This window comes from Salmo salar, chromosome 23, assembly GCF_965601325.2.
Source record: "Salmo salar chromosome 23, fSalSal1, whole genome shotgun sequence".
NCBI classification, from domain to species: domain Eukaryota; kingdom Metazoa; phylum Chordata; class Actinopteri; order Salmoniformes; family Salmonidae; genus Salmo; species Salmo salar.
The window spans coordinates 17,918,787-17,937,191 of NC_138313.1; the positions used below are offsets into that span (position 1 = coordinate 17,918,787).

Consider the following 18,405-nt stretch of genomic DNA (forward strand, 5'->3'; position numbering starts at 1 on the left):
GAGACCTGGAGAGGCCTACAAGCCGCAGTGCATTATTTGAGGTCTGACAACACTGCATCTTTTTTGTTATTTTGACCAGTTGTCATTTTCTGCAAATAAATGCTCTAAATGACAATATTTTGGGGGGGAATTTGGGAGAAATGTTGTCAGAAGTTTATAGATTAAAACAAAAATGGTAATTTTACCCTAACACATATCTATAAATAGTAAAACCAGAGAAACTGATAATTTTGCAGCGGTCTCTAATTCTTTCCAGAGCTGTATATCCTTATAGTCAAATGCATTAGGCATACTTGTTTTCTTTAGATTTGTTATTTTTTTTGGGGGGGGGGGGGGGTAAAATTGTACAGTTAAAACGTACAATGGCCATTGGATAACACATAAAATAATTATACAGCACTTTGTGGCCCTTATTAAACTATATTAATTTGTATATGCCATTTTGACGAGATTTACTGTAGAGCTTAGTTTGATATAGCGCTGTCAGTAGCTGATGCTCAAACACGACTCCCCTTTCTTTCATCTGCATAAATCTAGAAGTGTCTGAAATAACATTCAGGAAGTAAATCATTCTGCTGCTTTTAGGAGGGCAACTTTCAGAGCTGCGTGTCTAGCAAAGCAACTTTGTGACAACAACACATAAGATCCTTCAGCGGCACTGGACCCGGGTTGTTCTGACAGGTCTGAGAAGCTTTCATTACGCTTTGAACTCTGGTATGTCTTGAACCTGCTCTATGACTGTCAACCTCTAAATGTTTAAACCAATGGTATAGTATACTGCGTAAAGGGACGCACATGGGGATATTACAATATTTTTAGGTGGGTGCTTATATTTTTTCTATTTCACACATGTACACGTGTATTAATACGCATGTGTGATTTGGAAATGTTTTTTTTTTTTTGTTGCATATCCCAACTCTCCCTGAGACACCCTACGATAGTGGGGTCATTATCAAAGGTCTGACATTATCAACGGCGACCGTGGAGCAATTAGATTTAAGTGCCTTGCTCAAGGGCACATCGACAGATTGTTTACGTTGTCGGCTCAGGGATTCAAACTAGCTAGATAGGCTACAACATACACACTTTTAATCTCATTATTGATAAGAACACATTTGGATGAATTTCATGAAAACATGCTGTCCCAATTTATAGCCTAGCACATGCTGTTTTAATTTTTGTTGACGAAAAAAGTATTTAATTTCCTTTATTAGAATACCCTGAGGTTGGCTGTACATTTATGACTCCGTAGCTAGGTTTTACATCCAATTGGCGAAAGATTTTCTTGCGAATATTTGTTGTGTGGTCCTCCCACTATGACTCCAGAAAGCATGCCGTTTATGAGGGCTACAGATTAAATAAATGATGAACTTCACAGGGTGGTAGAAGTGCACGTTCATGTGCTTGATGCTGATTTCCGATAAATATCGATGGTCTTATTCTGGTGACATGATGATCGATGCTTGGCTGCCTTTAATAACCATAGTAATCTCATTATGTAAGGAGCTACCTGCACTGTATCTGCGAGCTGTTGGCTAGAGCACACATGCCAAGACCAGAGTGGGCACGTTCGCTATATAACTCAACATTGTTTGTGACAAAGCCATCAGTAGAGTAGAAAATGTGATGGAAACCCATTTAACTTTTTATTCGGAACATGGAAATGTAATGTGCACTTTATGCGCACAGCCTTTTGTCCGCAACAAATCAATTTCAATAAAACACATATCTGGTGGGAAAATGTGCATATTGTTTTATGCAGATTTTAGAAAAATCGCATCCAAATCTGTCGCCAATTGGATAGAAACCCAGCTAGTGGCTGCATGTAATGAACATAATGGCCTTCGCCTCTGTTGAAGGAGTGTGTCAAACTTCGTTAATCCTCTCCTTTCACTTGAAAATGCGTGCTGGATCCATGGCACAATACAACAAGTGAAGCAGCCTGAACTATATGCATCCAATATTTTTATGTGGGTAAAGTACATGTCGGATAAAAAATGGAATGACAGGCCTGACAAAACTAAATACACTAAACAAGGTGGGATCTTTTTGTGTCGGTAAAATGTATTATGCGAGAAATGTTGGTGGAAACTATTTCATGCCAAATATGTATATAATAGGCCATCAAATCAAAGTCAACTTGGAGTCACGTGATGACTTGGCGTTTGACGCTCCTTTCCAATAAATGTCGAGGGTCTTATTCTGGTGGCATGATCATAGATGTTAGGCTTCCATTTGACAAATAAAAATAATCGCGTCATGTAGGCTATACCCGCACTGTATCTTTGAGCTGTTGGCTAGAACGCACGAGCGAATACCAGCGTGGGCCTACTCACTTTATAGGTTTGCAACACAATCTCACACTCAGTTTGTGCAACTATGTATCAAAAATATTTATGCAGATTTTGTGCTTTTTTGTGTGGCTTAATTCGTGTGAAGATAAAACATTTTTGTGTAACTTAATTTTTAGGAAAATACACACATTTTTGTGCCACTTAATTCATAGGAAAATACATTTTTTGGGGAACATTTTGGAACAATCTTCTGAAAGTTATTGCTGTAATGCATTTTGGACGCTGCATTTTTTTGTGTCCCACATTTATATAAAAAATCAAACGTGTTAACAACCCAATATTGTTAATCAACCATGTTGTAAAAACTGTATTTGTCTAGTTTTTTGTTGTTGTGGTGTTGATATTTGATTGGGGAATGGGGATACATTTTCATGATGGGAAATTAATTCATCAATATATGTGGGGAAACAAGGACCTGCAAAGAAAAAGTATGTTTGGTTTAAATTCCCCTGGTGTAACTGCATGGTATTTGCAACTATAAGGAGTCTGGACTGTGATCAATTAAGCCATATCAATGCAGTTAAACAGGTTCATGTAAGATCATGAATTATGTTGACTTACACTTATGGCACTTCCAAGGCCATTTCATGATGATTATTAAGGTCGTGTCAATCATGTTATACTCTTAGGCTATTGTAACAAGGCATATGTCAGCATTGTAGGCCTACTGCCTCAGCCCAGAGGCCTACTAGGCTTTCATAGCAACAGCCGTTAGAGCTCACTTTGCCACGTAAGAGCCCTGCTTGGAGTCCCTGTTGCAGCTTTCACTTTCTTCCGTTACACTGGTGGCAGCGCTGGGATCACGTCCAGCTCACGTCTAGTTATGTGATCTAGTGGTGGGAAGCATTCTGTTTTTCAACATTGTGTTGGGTGTAATTACATTGATATATCTAGTGAACAATGGATAAGCAACAATGGGCATGATGGATAGAAATAGTCACTACAGGTGTGATCAAGCATTACATCAAAGTAGCCTGAAGCTGAATGGAAAGTGCTATGCCCTGACCAGTTATTCAGAAGAAAATCCTCTGTTACTGCGTCATTTACATATGTTAACTTACCAGTGTTGACCCAAACCCAACACATTCTACACATTTACAAACTGCCTGTTTAAAGTGTTATTACAACAATGGAGTTATATATCAAATAACCTGACAATGATCCACATCATATGGGTAGACAAATCATGTAAGTCTGTTATGCAGCAAAAATATCCTTTTTTAGGATGCAAACCAGTAATATGAATCACTGTTGATCCATCCTGTTCTGATCTAATGAGATGGATGTAGGATTTTCTACAGCCTAGAATCGAGGCCTTTCCCAGTCATGATGGAAGAAGCTAGGCACCTCTTGGTTCTCATTGGTGAAGACTGAAGTCAAGTTAGGGGTTATATGTCAAACTCTCCTATACCACTTTGCCCAACATGTTATACCCCAGAGGTTATAAATAAACTATTTTTAAGGTGATATAACTTGTTTTATTATAGGGCTGTGAAACCCATAGCCAAATGGCTTCAGACTGAACATTTCTCACTGGAAATTTCTGTTCAAATCACATTTATTTATATAGCCCTTTTTACATCAGCTGATATCTCAAAGTGCTGTACAGAAACCCAGCCTATAACCCCAAACAGCAAGCAATGCAGGTGTAGAAGCACGGTGGCTAGGAAAAACTCCCTAGAAAGGCCAAAACCTAGGAAGAAACCTAGAGGAACCAGGCTATGAGGGGTGGCCAGTCCTCTTCTGGCTGTGCCGGGTGGAGATTATAACAGCACATGGCCTAGATGTTCAAATGTTCATAAATGACCAGCATTGTCAAATAATAATAATCATAGTAGTTGTCGAGGGTGCAACAAGTCAGTAACACAAGAGTAAGTGTCAGTTGGCTTTTTCATAGCCGATCTTTGAGAGTATCTCTACCGCTCCTGCTGTCTCTAGAGAGTTGAAAACAGCAGGTCTGGGACAGGTAGCACGTCCGGTGAATAGGTCAGGGTTCCAGCAGGTCTGGGACAGGTAGCACGTCCGGTGAACAGGTCAGGGTTCCATAGCTGCAGGCAGAACAGTTGGAACTGGAGCAGCAGCACGGCCAGGTGAACTGGGGACAGCAAGGAGTCATCAAGCCAGGTAGTCCTGAGGCATGGTTCTAGGGCTCAGGTCCTCCGAGAGAGAGAAAGAAAGAAAGAGAAAGAGAGAATTAGAGAGAGCATATTTAAATTCACACAGGACACCGGAAAAGACAAGAGAAATATTCCAGATGTGACAGACTGACCCTAGCCCCCCGACACAAACTACTGCAGCATAAATACTGGAGGCTGAGACAGGAGGGGTCAGGAGACACTGTGGCCCCATCCGATGAAACCCCCGGACAGGGCCAAACAGGTAGGCTATAACCCCACCCACTTTGCCAAAGCACAGCCTCCACACCACTGGAGGGATATCTCCAACCACCAACATACCATCCCGGGACAAGGCCGAGTATAGCCCACAAAGATCTCTGCCATGGCACAGCCCAAGGGGGGGCACCAACCCAGACAGGAAGACCACGTCAGTGACTCAACCCACTCAAGTGACGCACCCCTCCCAGGGACGGCATGGAAGAACACCAGTAAGCCAGTGACTCAGCCCCCGTAATAGGGGTAGAGGCAGAGAATCCCAGTGGAAAGAGGGGAAACCGGCCAGGCAGAGACAGCAAGGGCGGTTCGTTGCTCCAGCCTTTCCGTTCACCTTCACACCCCTGGGCCAGACTACACTTAATCATAGGACCTACTGAAGAGATGTGTCTTCAGTAAAGACTTAAAGGTTGAGACTGAGTCTGCGTCTCTCACATGGGTAGGCAGACTATTCCATAAAAATGGAGCTCTATAGGAGAAAGCCCTGCCTCCAGCTGTTTGCTTAGAAATTCTAGGAACAATTAGGAGGCCCGCATCTTGTGACCGTAGCGTACGTGTAGGTATGTACGGCAGGACCAAATCGGAAAGATAGGTAGGAGCAAGCCCATGTAATGCTTTGTAGGTTAGCAGTAAAACCTTGAAATCAGCCCTTGCCTTAACAGGAAGCCAGTGTAGGGAGGCTAGCACTGGAGTAATATGATACATTTTTTGGGTTCTAGTCAGGATTCTAGCAGCCGTATTTAGCACTAACTGAAGTTTATTTAGTGCTTTATCCGGGTAGCCGGAAAGTAGAGCATTGCAGTAGTCCAACCTAGAAGTAACAAAGGCGTGGATTAATTTTTCTGCGTCATTTTTGGACAGAAAGTTTCTGATTTTTGCAATGTTACGTAGATGGAAAAAAGCTGTCCTTGAAACAGTCTTGATATGTTCTTCAAAAGAGAGATCAGGGTCCAGAGTAACGCCGAGGTCCTTCACAGTTTTATTTGAGACGACTGTACAACCATCCAGATTAATTGTCAGATTCAACAGAAGATCTCTTTGTTTCTTGGGACCTAGAACAAGCATCTCTGTTTTGTCCGAGTTTAAGAGTAGAAGGTTTGCAGCCATCCACTTCCTTATGTCTGAGACACAGGCTTCTAGCGAGGGCAATTTTGGGGCTTCACCATGTTTCATTGAAATGTACAGCTGTGTGTCATCCGCATAGCAGTAAAATTTAACATTATGTTTTCGAATGACATCCCCAAGAGGTAAAATATATAGTGAAAACAATAGTGGTCCTAAAACGGAACCTTGAGGAACACCGAAATTTACAGTTGATTAGTCAGAGGACAAACCATTCACAGAGACAAACTGATATCTTTCCGACAGATAAGACCTAAACCAGGCCAGAACTTGTCCATGTAGACAAATTTGGGTTTCCAATCTCTCCAAAAGAATGTGGTGATCGATGGTATCAAAAGCAGCACTAAGTACTAGGAGCACGAGGACAGACGCAGAACCTCGGTCTGGCGTCATTAAAAGGTCATTTACCACCTTCACAAGTGCAGTCTCAGTGCTATGATGGGGTCTAAAACCAGACTGAAGCGTTTCGTGTACATTGTTTGTCTTCAGGAAGGCAGTGAGTTGCTGCGCAACAGCTTTTTCTAAAATTTTTGAGAGGAATGGAAGATTCGATATAAAAAGGGTTGACATTGAACATAGCTTAGGGTTATGGTATTTAATTGATTTCAGACTCTCCTATGCCACTATTCCTAACATCTTATACCCCATAGTTTGTAAATAAACCCTTTTTAATACGTCTTAAGGATCGGACCCTTCATCTCAATTTCCGCCTAAAATGACATACCCAAATCTAACTGCCTGTAGCTCAGGACCTGAAGCAAGGATATGCATATTATTGATACCATTTGAAAATAAACACTTTGAAGTTTGTGGAAATGTGCAATTCATGTAGGAGAATAACACATTAGATCTGGTAAAAGATAAAACAAACCAAAAAACATGCATTTTCTATATTTATGCATCATTTTTGAAATGCAAAAGTAAGGCCTTACATTTACCTAGGAAGATGGGTGTAAGTTAGATGTTGTCCACAAGAAGACAGCAGTCTGTGTAAAGTTTGATACATTCAAGAATGAGAACTCTACATAATATTTTGTATCAAGTCTCCCAGGTGTTCTTCACAAATTTGCCCAAAATGTACCCAAGAGGCTGAATTGGTCAATTGATACATTTCCAAGTACATAACTATAGAGAACATAAAGAAAATGCTATGGCAATAAACAATTAAAGTTTACACACACCAGGAATGTCATACATGATGAATCATTAGCCTCCCTACATAAAAGGTACTAACCTTCACACCTCTAGAGGGCCGGGTGGGGGTGGGTGTGGAGCCAGAGACAGCAGAGGGGTCAGACTGGAGAAGCCAGTTCCTACATTTGAATGAGTGGGGGATGGAGTACTTGAATGTGGTGTCTTCTAAGTTGGCTCCCACAGGTCAACTTACTCTCTACCACTATTGAGGTACAAAACAACAAACAAATCAGTTAGAACTCAAGTTTACTATTACTTATTTTATTTATGTCAACAGTGAAGAAGCGACTCCGGGATGCTGGCCTTCTAGGCAGAGTTGCAAAGAAAAAGCCATGTCTCAGACCGGTCAATAAAAAAAAAGATTAAGATGGGCAAAAGAACACAAACACTGGACAGAGGAACTCTGCCTAGAAGGCCAGCATTCCGGAGTCGCTTCTTCACTGTTGACATTGAGACTGGTGTTTTGCAGGTACTATTTAATGATTCCGCCAGTTGTGGACTTGTGAGGCGTCTGTTTCTCAAACTAGACACTCTAATGTACTTGTCCTCTTGCTCAGTTGTGCACCAGGGCCTCCCACTCCTCTTTCTATTCTGGTTAGAGCCAGTTTGTGCTGTTCTATGAAGGGAATAGTACACAGCTTTGTACGAGATCTTCAGTTTCTTGGCAATTTCTCGCATGGAATAGCCTTCATTTCTTGGGAAACAAGAATACACTGACGAGTTTCAGAAGAAAGGTCTTTGTTTCTAGCCATTTTGAGCCTGTAATATAAACTTGGATTAGCTAACACAACGTGCCATTGGAACACAGGAGTGATGGTTGCTGATAATGGGCCTCTGTACGCCTATGTAGATATTCCAGCTACAATAGTAATATACAACATTACCAATGTCTACACTGTATTTCTGATCAAATTGATGTTATTTTAATGGACAGAAATGTGCTTTTCTTTCAAAAACAAGGACATTTCTAAGTGGCCCCAAACTTTTGAACGGTAGTGTGTATATTATATAGAGTATTGGGAACACAATCACTGTAATGAAATATGTGGATCAATAGGCAATAAGATGCATAGACTATACTAATATATTGTATGCCTCAGGTCTATATATTATATATACATATATAGAAATCAAAGACAAATATCTTAAATGAATATGCAACCATTTAAACACCTGGATTAGCACGAGAATCAAAAAACGTATTTTACTTACTGATCTAAAAAAGGAACGTTACCTTATCCTTCCAATCTTTCTTGCGTGCAGAACTCCTCGTGTCACTCTCCCGGTGTAACGAGGGTCATACAAAGGGGACCAAGGCGCGGCGTGTAAAGTGCTCATATTTTACTTTAATGAAAACACCAAATCAAAACAATAAAAACGACCGTCAACAGTTCCGTCAGGTTACAAGGAACAAAACAGAAAACAACTACCCACAAAACCCAAAGGAAAACAGGCTGCCTAAGTATGGCTTCCAATCAGAGACAACGAAAGACACCTGCCTCTGATTGGAAACCATACCCGGCCAAAACATAGAAAACAAAACATAGAAATAGAAATCTAGAAAACCCCCACATATAAACAGAAAACCCAAAACCACCCAAAACAACCACCTGTCACACCCTGACCACTCTACTATGGCAAATGACCTCTTACAAGGGTCAGGATGTGACACCCGGTCAATTTCTGAAATAATCTCATCCAAATGTGTATACTTGAAGTTCAATTTAGCGTTTATACGTTTTGTAGCCATGTTGTACTTTTTAAGTTTTGAGAAAACTTTGTAGAAGAAAGCCAGCGCTGCGTAACGTTAACTCTCCTGTGTACCGTAGATTTTAAATGGAGAATGAATTGCATTGCGCACAGCCATAGGACAATGGACATTACTCCTTCAAAGGGCCATCACATACTCGTGTAAAGCCCAGCTCATTGGTTATCTAGCTAGCTATGTTTCAAAATGATAGGTGGTGCGTAATGATGTCTGTCCTTCGTGGGCTAATAGATGTGTTGTGTAGCCAATAGGGGGTGGCAGGTAGCCTAGTGGTTAGAGTGTTGGGCCAGGATCGAATCCCAGAGCTGACAAGTTAAAAATCTGTTATTCTGAGCACAGCAGTTAAAAACTTTTTAGGGATAGGTGTCCCGTCACGGGGCAGTTGTAAATCATGCAGCGCCGTGTGTCACGATCGCAGATTTTAGAGAAACAACAAATGTCGGTACATATAAGTGTTTTATATCGACTGAAAGCTTAAATTCTTGTTAATATAACTGCACTGTCCAATTTACAGTAGCTATTACTGCGAAAAAATGTAATGCTATTGTTTGAGGAGAGCTCCAAACAACAGAACACTTTTTTCACCGCGATAGGTTTGATAAATTCACCTACTTACATTTTGAAATCTTGCTCTGATTTATCATCCCAAGGGTCCCAGAGAAAACATGAAGTGTCGCTTTGTTAGATAAAATCATTTTTCATATCCTAAAAAGGTCCATGTAGCGTGCACGATCGATTTTGTATTTCTACTCGTTCAATTTGCAAAGAAAGGAATCTGTGAAAGTCTAACCCTAAACGTTGTTTCAACCAGCCAAATTACATTCGTATTTATTCCTCAGAGATCCTAGAACGTAACCAGACTTCACTATATCATTAGGAGTGTAGTATATCCTATAGGGCACGCTGATGACACGGGCGGTCTTCACTTGATTGACTATAACTTTGTCAAATAAGCACCAATTGGGGTCAAACAAAGCTAGCTAGATAGCCAATGAGCTGGGCTTTATGGGAGTATGCATAAACCCCGTATCTGTCGCACAATTTTGCTGCTAATCTTGTGTGACAGCAAGCCATCTCCTTTTGGACAAAAATTGCAAGAATATGGAGAGTTATGAAGTGATGAAAACTGGGTGTTTTGCAAATGTTGAACTTACAATATGGCTACTAATACTGAAAAAGCTAAATCAAAGTCCAAGTATACAGATTTGACGATATTCTTGCAGAAAAATGTAATGTAAATGTGTCCTTCACAATTTGCCCAAATGTACCTGGGTGACTTCACACTAAATGTCATGTAGCTTGCTCATACTTCAAGTTATCAGTCTGAAACTTTGCACACACACTGCTGCCCTTTTGTGGACACCATCGGAATTACAACCAGAGTGATGCTAGATCTGGGACCTTTCTGTTGCATTTCAAATATGGTGGTAGAAAAAATACAAAATAACATTTGTTTTTTTCTTTGTATTTTCTTCTACCAGATCTATTGTGTTATATTCTCCTACATTCAATTCACATTTACACAAACTTCAAAGTGTTTCCTTTCAAATGGTAACAAGAATATGCATATCCTTGCTTCAGGGCCTGAGCTACAGGCAGTTAGATTTGGGTATGTCATTTTAGGCGAAAATTCAAAAAAAGAGGGCTTTCCCTAAGAGGTTTTTATAACCCACTGTTCCCGAGGCGCCGAAGATGTGGATGTCGATTATGGCAGCCCCCCGCACCTCTCTGATTCAGAGGGGTTGGGTTAAATGCGGAAGACACATTTCAGTTGAAGGCATTCAGTTGTACAACTGACTAGGTATCCCCAATGTTGAATGATGTAACAAGGTTTGGTTGCCTTCTACAGTGTCTGAGGATTGCACAGAAACCGAACTTGACTGGTTGAAAAAAGTTTAGCTGTTTAGATTTCATAGATTGTTTTGTTGAAAGAGTCGGAATTCATGCGAAACACTCTATTCAACATGGATCATGTTAGGATATAGAAATTGATTTTATAGAGCAAAACTACACTACATTTAATCTCTGGGATCCTCAGGGTGACAAATCAGAGCAAGATTACTGAATTTAAGTACATTATATACCGTCAGAGGTGAATCAAACCAGTTGCCTTGATAAAAGTGTTTTATTGTTGTGCACTATCCTCAAGCAATAGCATGGTATTTGTTCGCTGTAATAGCTACTGTAAATTAGACACTGCAGTTAGATTAACAATCAACCATATAAGACATGTCTATGTTCCGGAAAGTTGGCTTTTCTTTACAACGCCATTCTAGTCAAATGTCACATATTTAAGAGCTACTGTCCCAATTTCGGGACACTGATCCAGTAGAGGTTTTTAATTAAGCTGATATAACTTCTATTATTATTATTATAGGTCTGTGAACCACATAGTCAAATTGCTTCAGACTGAACATTTCTCACTGGACATTGCTGCTGATATTGAACATAGCTTAGGGTTAGTGTATTTAATTCATTTCAAACTCTCCTATACCACTAATCCTAACATCTTATACCCCAGAGGTTGTAAATAAACCCTTTTTAAGGTGATATAACTTGTATCATTTTTATAGGGCTGTGAAACCCGTAGCCGAATGACTTCAGACTGAGCATTTCTCGCTGAACATTGCTGCTGACGTTGAACATAGCTTAAGGTTAGGGTATATAATTCATTTCAGACTCTCCTATACCCCTATTCCTAACACCTTATACCCCATAGGTTGTAAATACACCCTTTTTAAGCTGACAAGGTCAAAATCTGTCGTTCTGCCCCTGAACAAGGCAGTTAACCCACTGTTCCTAGGCTGTCATTGAAAATAAGAATTTGTTCTTAACTGACTTGCCATGTTAAATAAAATAAAAAATTAAGTGAAAACAAGCATAGAAAACAGTTTTGGCATTAATAAAAAACAACAAGAACAACGTAAGGCTACTATTATTATAATTATTTTGGTGACAACCTGGTTGATTGACAATGTTGGGTTGTTAGCATGTTTGTTTTTATATATAAATACATTTGGGGCACACAAAAAAGGCAGTGTAGAACACCATTGCCCATCATACATTGTTCTAACAACTTTCAAAAGATTGTTCTGAAGTTTTCCCCCCAAAATGTATTTTCCTATGATAGAAATCACACAAAAAAAGGTGTATTTTCATGCTAATTAAGCCACACAAAAATGCACAAAATCTGCTGAAACACTTTTTGTACATATTTCCCAAATTCAGTGTGAGATTGTGTTGCGGCTAATCAAAAATGTTGGTAAGAAAGCTCAGTAGAAAAATCAGTCGTGTTAAAAATGTGCTGGGAATTTAATCTCAAAAGGTATTTTTAAGTGCACTACATCACTCACAGCCTTTTATTCGCAACAAGTAGCCTACATTTGATGGAAACACATATCTGCCTAAGGTTCTTCTAAAAACTTTGAGGAGCTTACAAGAACCCTTTTTGAACCCCTATTTTATTTAGTGTGGTGGGAAAAGGCTAATATAGTTTTTATGTGGATTTGTGAATATTTGCATGGAAATCTGTCATCAGTTGGATGGAAACCTAGCTAGTGTCATTGATTCAATCCTTCAATTTTGGGATTATATTGAACATTTCAATAGGCAAACACTTGTTTTTAAAACCATTCCTATTTTAAAAACAAAGAAGTTAGCCTAGTAATTAGAAATATTTCAGCAATTATATTTGTTTGTACCCTACTCCATAAAATAATATGTGCCTATTACAGAAAACCTTGTGCACATAAAACAGCTGATAACCCCTAATTACAAAACATCTGGAAAAATACACCAATGACCTGTTTCATAAGCTGTGCATAGAGGTAAAACAAATAAATTAGACGACTGGTTATTTAGTTTGAATGGGGACACACACAATAAACGCTCTACCGATGCTCCTTGTGTGGAAAGAGTTTAACCAAGTTGGGGGGCCTGACTAGGCATGACAGGACACACTCGGGAGGGGATAAAAACCTACCACTGCTCCCATTGTGGAAAGAGATTTAACTACAAAGCATTGAATGTATAGGCCTGCTGCTGAATTATGATAAATGGCCTCATAATGTATGTTTATTCATATAAACAAACAACAATAACTGATAGGCCTTGCATTGGTGTTGCCAAGGGCATTCATAAGATTTTGGGTGGCCTATCAGATTTAATAACCTCAACTCTTAGATTTGTTTGTGCTATTATGTTAAATTAGAAGTCTATATTTAATTGCATTCAACGTTTTTCCATTGAAATAGGCTAATGATTTGCTTGGATTATGCTAAGCATTTCAAATAACGTTTGTGGTTTGATGAGTTCAATAGATTTTCTAGGCTGCTATGTGAAAGACAAAGTCAAATTGCACCACAATTTGGGCAATGGTTAACTCGCGTCAGTGTATCTTGTGTTTTTATCCGTAGCCTGTCTTATCTCCTCCAACCCAATGCAAGGTCCGGATGCAGCGGTGATGTTTCTAATCGACAGAGGGCATATGGCGCTTTGATTTCCTGCAAGTCACTGGTGTTTTTTCTACTGTATCATGGTCTGGAGGACCTGCCTGCCTTCCTGCGCCTGATAGAACACTTCTGCATTAACTGACAGAGAATTAACTGAAAACATGCTATGTCATATGAGCCTGGTCTTAAACAAAAATGAGTGACTATTAAATGTTTTAAGTCTATTGCTGTCACCACTTTATTGTCGCACTTCAAAGTTCATAAACGAATAGGCCTAATCAATTATTTAGTATTTGTAGCCTAAATGGTATCTGCTATAGGCCCAGCAAATCGTACCAACATTGCTATGTCGTTTTTCTTTATTTGTTCTTACTAATTTAATTACATTGTCGTATTTTCTACGTAATTTCAAAGACAATACTGGCCTATACATATGTTTTGTTTGTTAATAATTTCACCTGTCGAATGTGAAATGTTTATCAAATGAATAGGTCTGTCATGTATGGACATTGAAATTATGTATTTTCACTACACCAATACAACAATTTCAATTATTCTGAATGGCACGGGCCAGCGGCTGGTTGAAACGTTCTAAATGTGACACACAGATAGTCTCGGTCCCACTGGTTGTCTGGCGTGTGAGCTCCAGCTGAATGCGCTCGCTGCATGCCTTATTGTTCTGTGCGTAATTGGGGTAGAACAGGTAATCCGCGGTCCCACTGTGCAGACAGGGAACAGACGTATCTGTTTACTCACTGAGCATATTATAATAATGCAGGAAATACGAAACTCCGGTGGCACCGCAGGCAGACGTGTGCAGTTGTCTGCAGCCATCAAATATAGACTGTATGTATGGAGACACCGACCAAATTGATGGTTGAAAATACACTTGTGAAGGACGCAAAACAATTCAACACCGATGCAGTGTTATTATGCATGAGTCTTTTTACAGCATTTCTTCATTCTACAGAATGCTATAGCCTATATAATAAACCAGTGATGGGCTGTTCTGTGACATTACTATTTGGTCACGTCCACGTTTACACTTCGCCTACTATTCTCTGATTCTCATTCTCATTCATGTGCAATCGATGACGGTAATATATGGATCCTGTATCATTATCAAGCACATTCTACATGTCTCATGATGACGAGCGTGTGGCACGGTCCATAGCAACCCTGACTGACTGGCACCCTGGTGCTGCGTACCGCGTTTCCTCTCTCCCCTGTCCTGTACTGCAGCTAGGGATAGGGAGGGATTAAGTAACACATTGATAAAGCAGTGTATCACTTATCCTGATTGATGTGGGTTGTAATTCCCCCAGTAGAGATACAGGCTGATCCGTGAGATGGAGCTGCCTGGAGAGCAGTTGGTTCTGGAGGCGGACCAATCATAGCCCCCCGAGCGGCAGCAAACTGAGGAGGAGTTTCCTCTAGCCTAGGCACCTGTCCCTAAAAGGTCCCCACGACACCTGGCAGACGGGAGAGGGCGTGTGCGCATGCTTCATCCTCAGCTAGAACTCTCTTAAAGTTGACCGACCACACATTGTCCACCAATAGTCTTCTAATCTTTTCAGGAATAAAACAGCAGCACCGCATCCCAGAAACAGAGGAGCAGATTGCTGTTGGATCGCCAGTGATTTTGGATATTAGCAAAGGTCGAACAAGGAGAGTGAAAATGCCTCGGTCCTTCTTGGTGAAAAGTAAGAAGGCGCACAGCTACCACCAGCCCCGCTCCTTAGAAGATGACTACAATCGACTGGATACTATCTTAGCTCATATATGTGCAGGTATGTGGATGTTATCTCCATGTTAATGTCTGGATGTTGTGTGAGGTGCACATATTTCCTACAAATGCACAACCTCATTCGTTTTTCTGTAGCCTAATTATATTGGTATAAATATACACTTTTATTTGTCTTTTTGTACTAATTATTAGGCTATATTGTGAGGCATGGTTTCATTCAAAAGAACCTGCAATGTATTATAAATATAAGACTATGATTTATAATTGAAAGTCTAGCTGTTAATTCACAGAGATATATAGCCCATGTAGGCTTATCCTGTATCCAAATCTGAATGTTTATCTTATTTTGATAGTTACGTTGAGCTCAGTAGAATGAATTTGTAAATTCTATCGCTATTCTTAATAACATATAATTGTGCTGACATTTCTAGGCTATTATTAACGTTATTTATATTTTGTCTTCTTAGAATAATTAAATAAAAGTGTTAGGCTATCCGTTATCAAAGTTGTATTTTTGTCGTTATACTGGTAAACTAAGATTACTTTAATTAGGCTACTGCTCGTTGTAATTAAAACAGAGAATAGTAAGATTCCAGAGGACTTGGATGCCTTGACCGGCGGCGATGCCATCGGTGGGTTCTCCCCGGACTCTCACCTGGCTGACACGGCTGATTTCTCCAAGTCCCCGCTCAGCTGTGGGGACAGTGTGTGTGGTCCAGTCTCGGATTATGAAGACTTCTGGCGGCCTCCATCGCCCTCAGCATCACCAGGTAGAGATCTAGTCTGTGGTGCATTAAAATGTAGGCCTTTAGATACCTGAAAATGGGAGATAGTAGCAGACGCAATGATCCTCTTCATACTTTTATCGAAAAAAATATATTTGAAAAGTAAGTTGATGTTTTGTGAAAGCCTCATATTACATAGGCTAAGTTAAACAATCCTCATCAGACATATCACATCGAAAATCAACATGAGCATACTTTGAACTGAACGTTTGTGATTAGAATTTCACCATTTTGATGACGGGACATCCTGTTTGCCTGTCTCCATCCTGAGTTAAGAACAGCGCGCTAATCAATTCTATTTATTTGCAACTCAACAGTAGATTCCGATAAATCCCTGTCTCCCTCGGTGGACGAGACACAACCCTTTGCTGTTCCATTCCGGCCCTATGCGTGGAACAGTTACTCTGGTTCTGACATTCGGCACCTGGTCCAGCAAAGTCTCCACCACCAGCACCACCATCCCATGGACCTGGACCGGAGCCCGGCTCTGGGTTACTATGGTGACCGCGCCATCGAACCGACCCTCTTTGAGGGAAGCCCTGTACCTGAAAATTACAGTGATTACAGGGCCACTGCCTGTTTGTTCGATAGAGCCACCGCCCCCGGGGTTGGGTTGTACTCGGAAGGGAACCTGCAGGGGAAAAGCTCAGAAATCAAGGCTGAGTCTGACCTCTGCTCACGGCTCATTCTGAATGGTTCCTACAAGTGCATCAAATGCAGCAAGGTAAGATAATATATGCAAATATAGAGGATTGAAACATCTTATGCTTGCAATGACTTGCTTGAAGATTTGTGGTTGTGGACACACTTTTTCCGGCATAATGCTCACTATCTTTATCAACCTGTCACCATCACCCTCACGAATTTCAAACAACTCTGCAGGTGTTTTCGACTCCCCATGGGTTGGAGGTTCACGTTCGCAGATCACACAGTGGCACGAGGCCCTATGGTTGTGATATATGTGGCAAAACCTTCGGACATGCTGTCAGCCTCGAGCAACATAAAGTTGTGCACTCTCAGGTGACCATTCTAGAATCTAGACTATTCTCGTCTCGTTTGTCACTGATTATTCAACGCAAACAAGCAATATAGGACATATGTCAGATTTAGACTAATATTTGCCTATATACTTCCACAGGAAAGAAGTTTTGATTGCAAAATCTGTGGTAAAAGCTTCAAAAGGTCGTCGACTCTCTCCACGCACCTCCTCATCCACTCTGATACACGGCCTTACCCATGCCAGTATTGCGGGAAGAGGTTCCACCAGAAATCAGACATGAAAAAACATACATTCATCCACACAGGCAAGTATACTTCAGAAATTGTAGTGTATTAGTAAACATACCTCGATGCAACACTAAATATGTTCATTGCGTAAACGGCCAGCCAATGCGGCTAATGGTCAAAGCCTAATTGACCTGCATTTTTCCTGAAGACCGGATACAATAAAATAAAAACAGCTTGCTTGCCTATATGGTTTGGCTATTAAAGGTGACATGACGGTTAATGTGTACATTTTGTCATACAGGTGAGAAGCCGCACAAATGCCAGGTGTGTGGGAAAGCGTTCAGCCAGAGCTCCAACCTCATAACGCACAGCCGGAAACACACGGGCTTCAAACCGTTCGGATGCGACCTCTGCGGCAAGGGATTCCAGAGAAAAGTCGATTTAAGAAGGCACAAAGAAACCCAGCATGGACTAAAAGCCTCAAACTAAAATCAAATAATGGACACCAAACACTATTCAACAAACCACTTTTTTTTGGAAACCAGAAATAAGCTAGTTATCCATTCCTCAAACATGTTAGACTATGACATACTGGTGGAGTATTGTAGAGGCTTTTGTGCAGTATAGGTTGACAAAACCGGTTTGAACCAGGGAGGGACATTATCTGAACCCAAAATATTAGTACAAAATAACCGGATAGGCAATATAACCACCAAGAAAGCGCAAAAACAAAAACAACAGACGAACAATTTCCAACAGACAGTTGGGAAAACAGCCCTTGTCTAAAGAATGTCACTTTGTTTTCAGTTGGACGCCATGGATGCTGGCACAACAGTCACTACAACAAGGCTATGTGATTTAATAAACAAAAGGGTTGTGCTTTTATTTTATAAACCAGAAATGTTTTCATTTTTTCATTTTCGTTCTTCCAATTCAAATTGCACATTTGTATTTTGTATCAACCAGACTGTATATCCAGATGTCGTTTACTATAATATTAAACCTTATTTATTGACCAGATTATCAGTTGAATAAAATGTGAAAACTGTAATCCAACATATTTTGAGAGTTTTGTTTATTTTTATTTTGTTTCGTAGCCTACTGCAAGTTGTTTCAAGCAGCAAAAGCCACGGATTACTCAAATACATATCACTGGCAGCGCCAATACATTTCTTACTCAAATTTTAACTCATATAGTTCTAGTAAATTCAACTCAAACTCAACTGAAGTCATTATTTCTTAAAATGTTTGTGGTACTGACTAAAAACTAAATAAGAAGTCACATGAACTCTATTTGTTTAAGTTATGATAACACATTCACTTTTTTTCCACCATGCCCTGCAGGTCGATTTCTTGGAATTGTTCAA

The 18,405-nt window shown here is 40.2% G+C and overlaps 1 protein-coding gene across 2 annotated transcripts; it reads left to right on the plus strand.

Annotated features, from left to right (window-relative positions):
* The first annotated feature begins 544 nt into the window (after positions 1-544).
* LOC106584164 (zinc finger protein Gfi-1) lies at positions 545-18,094 on the plus strand. 2 transcript variants are annotated; one of them, XM_082967939.1, is made up of 7 exons: positions 545-681; positions 14,857-15,069; positions 15,605-15,796; positions 16,129-16,535; positions 16,694-16,831; positions 16,950-17,115; positions 17,340-18,094. In XM_082967939.1, exons 2-7 carry the CDS (start codon positions 14,958-14,960, stop codon positions 17,525-17,527), a joined length of 1,203 nt encoding a protein of 400 aa, XP_082824065.1. In that variant the 5' UTR covers positions 545-681; positions 14,857-14,957; the 3' UTR covers positions 17,528-18,094. The 2 variants fall into 2 exon arrangements, with proteins under 2 accessions (XP_082824065.1, XP_082824066.1); XM_082967940.1 differs by having other exon boundaries at positions 567-714.
* The last annotated feature ends 311 nt before the right edge of the window (positions 18,095-18,405 follow it).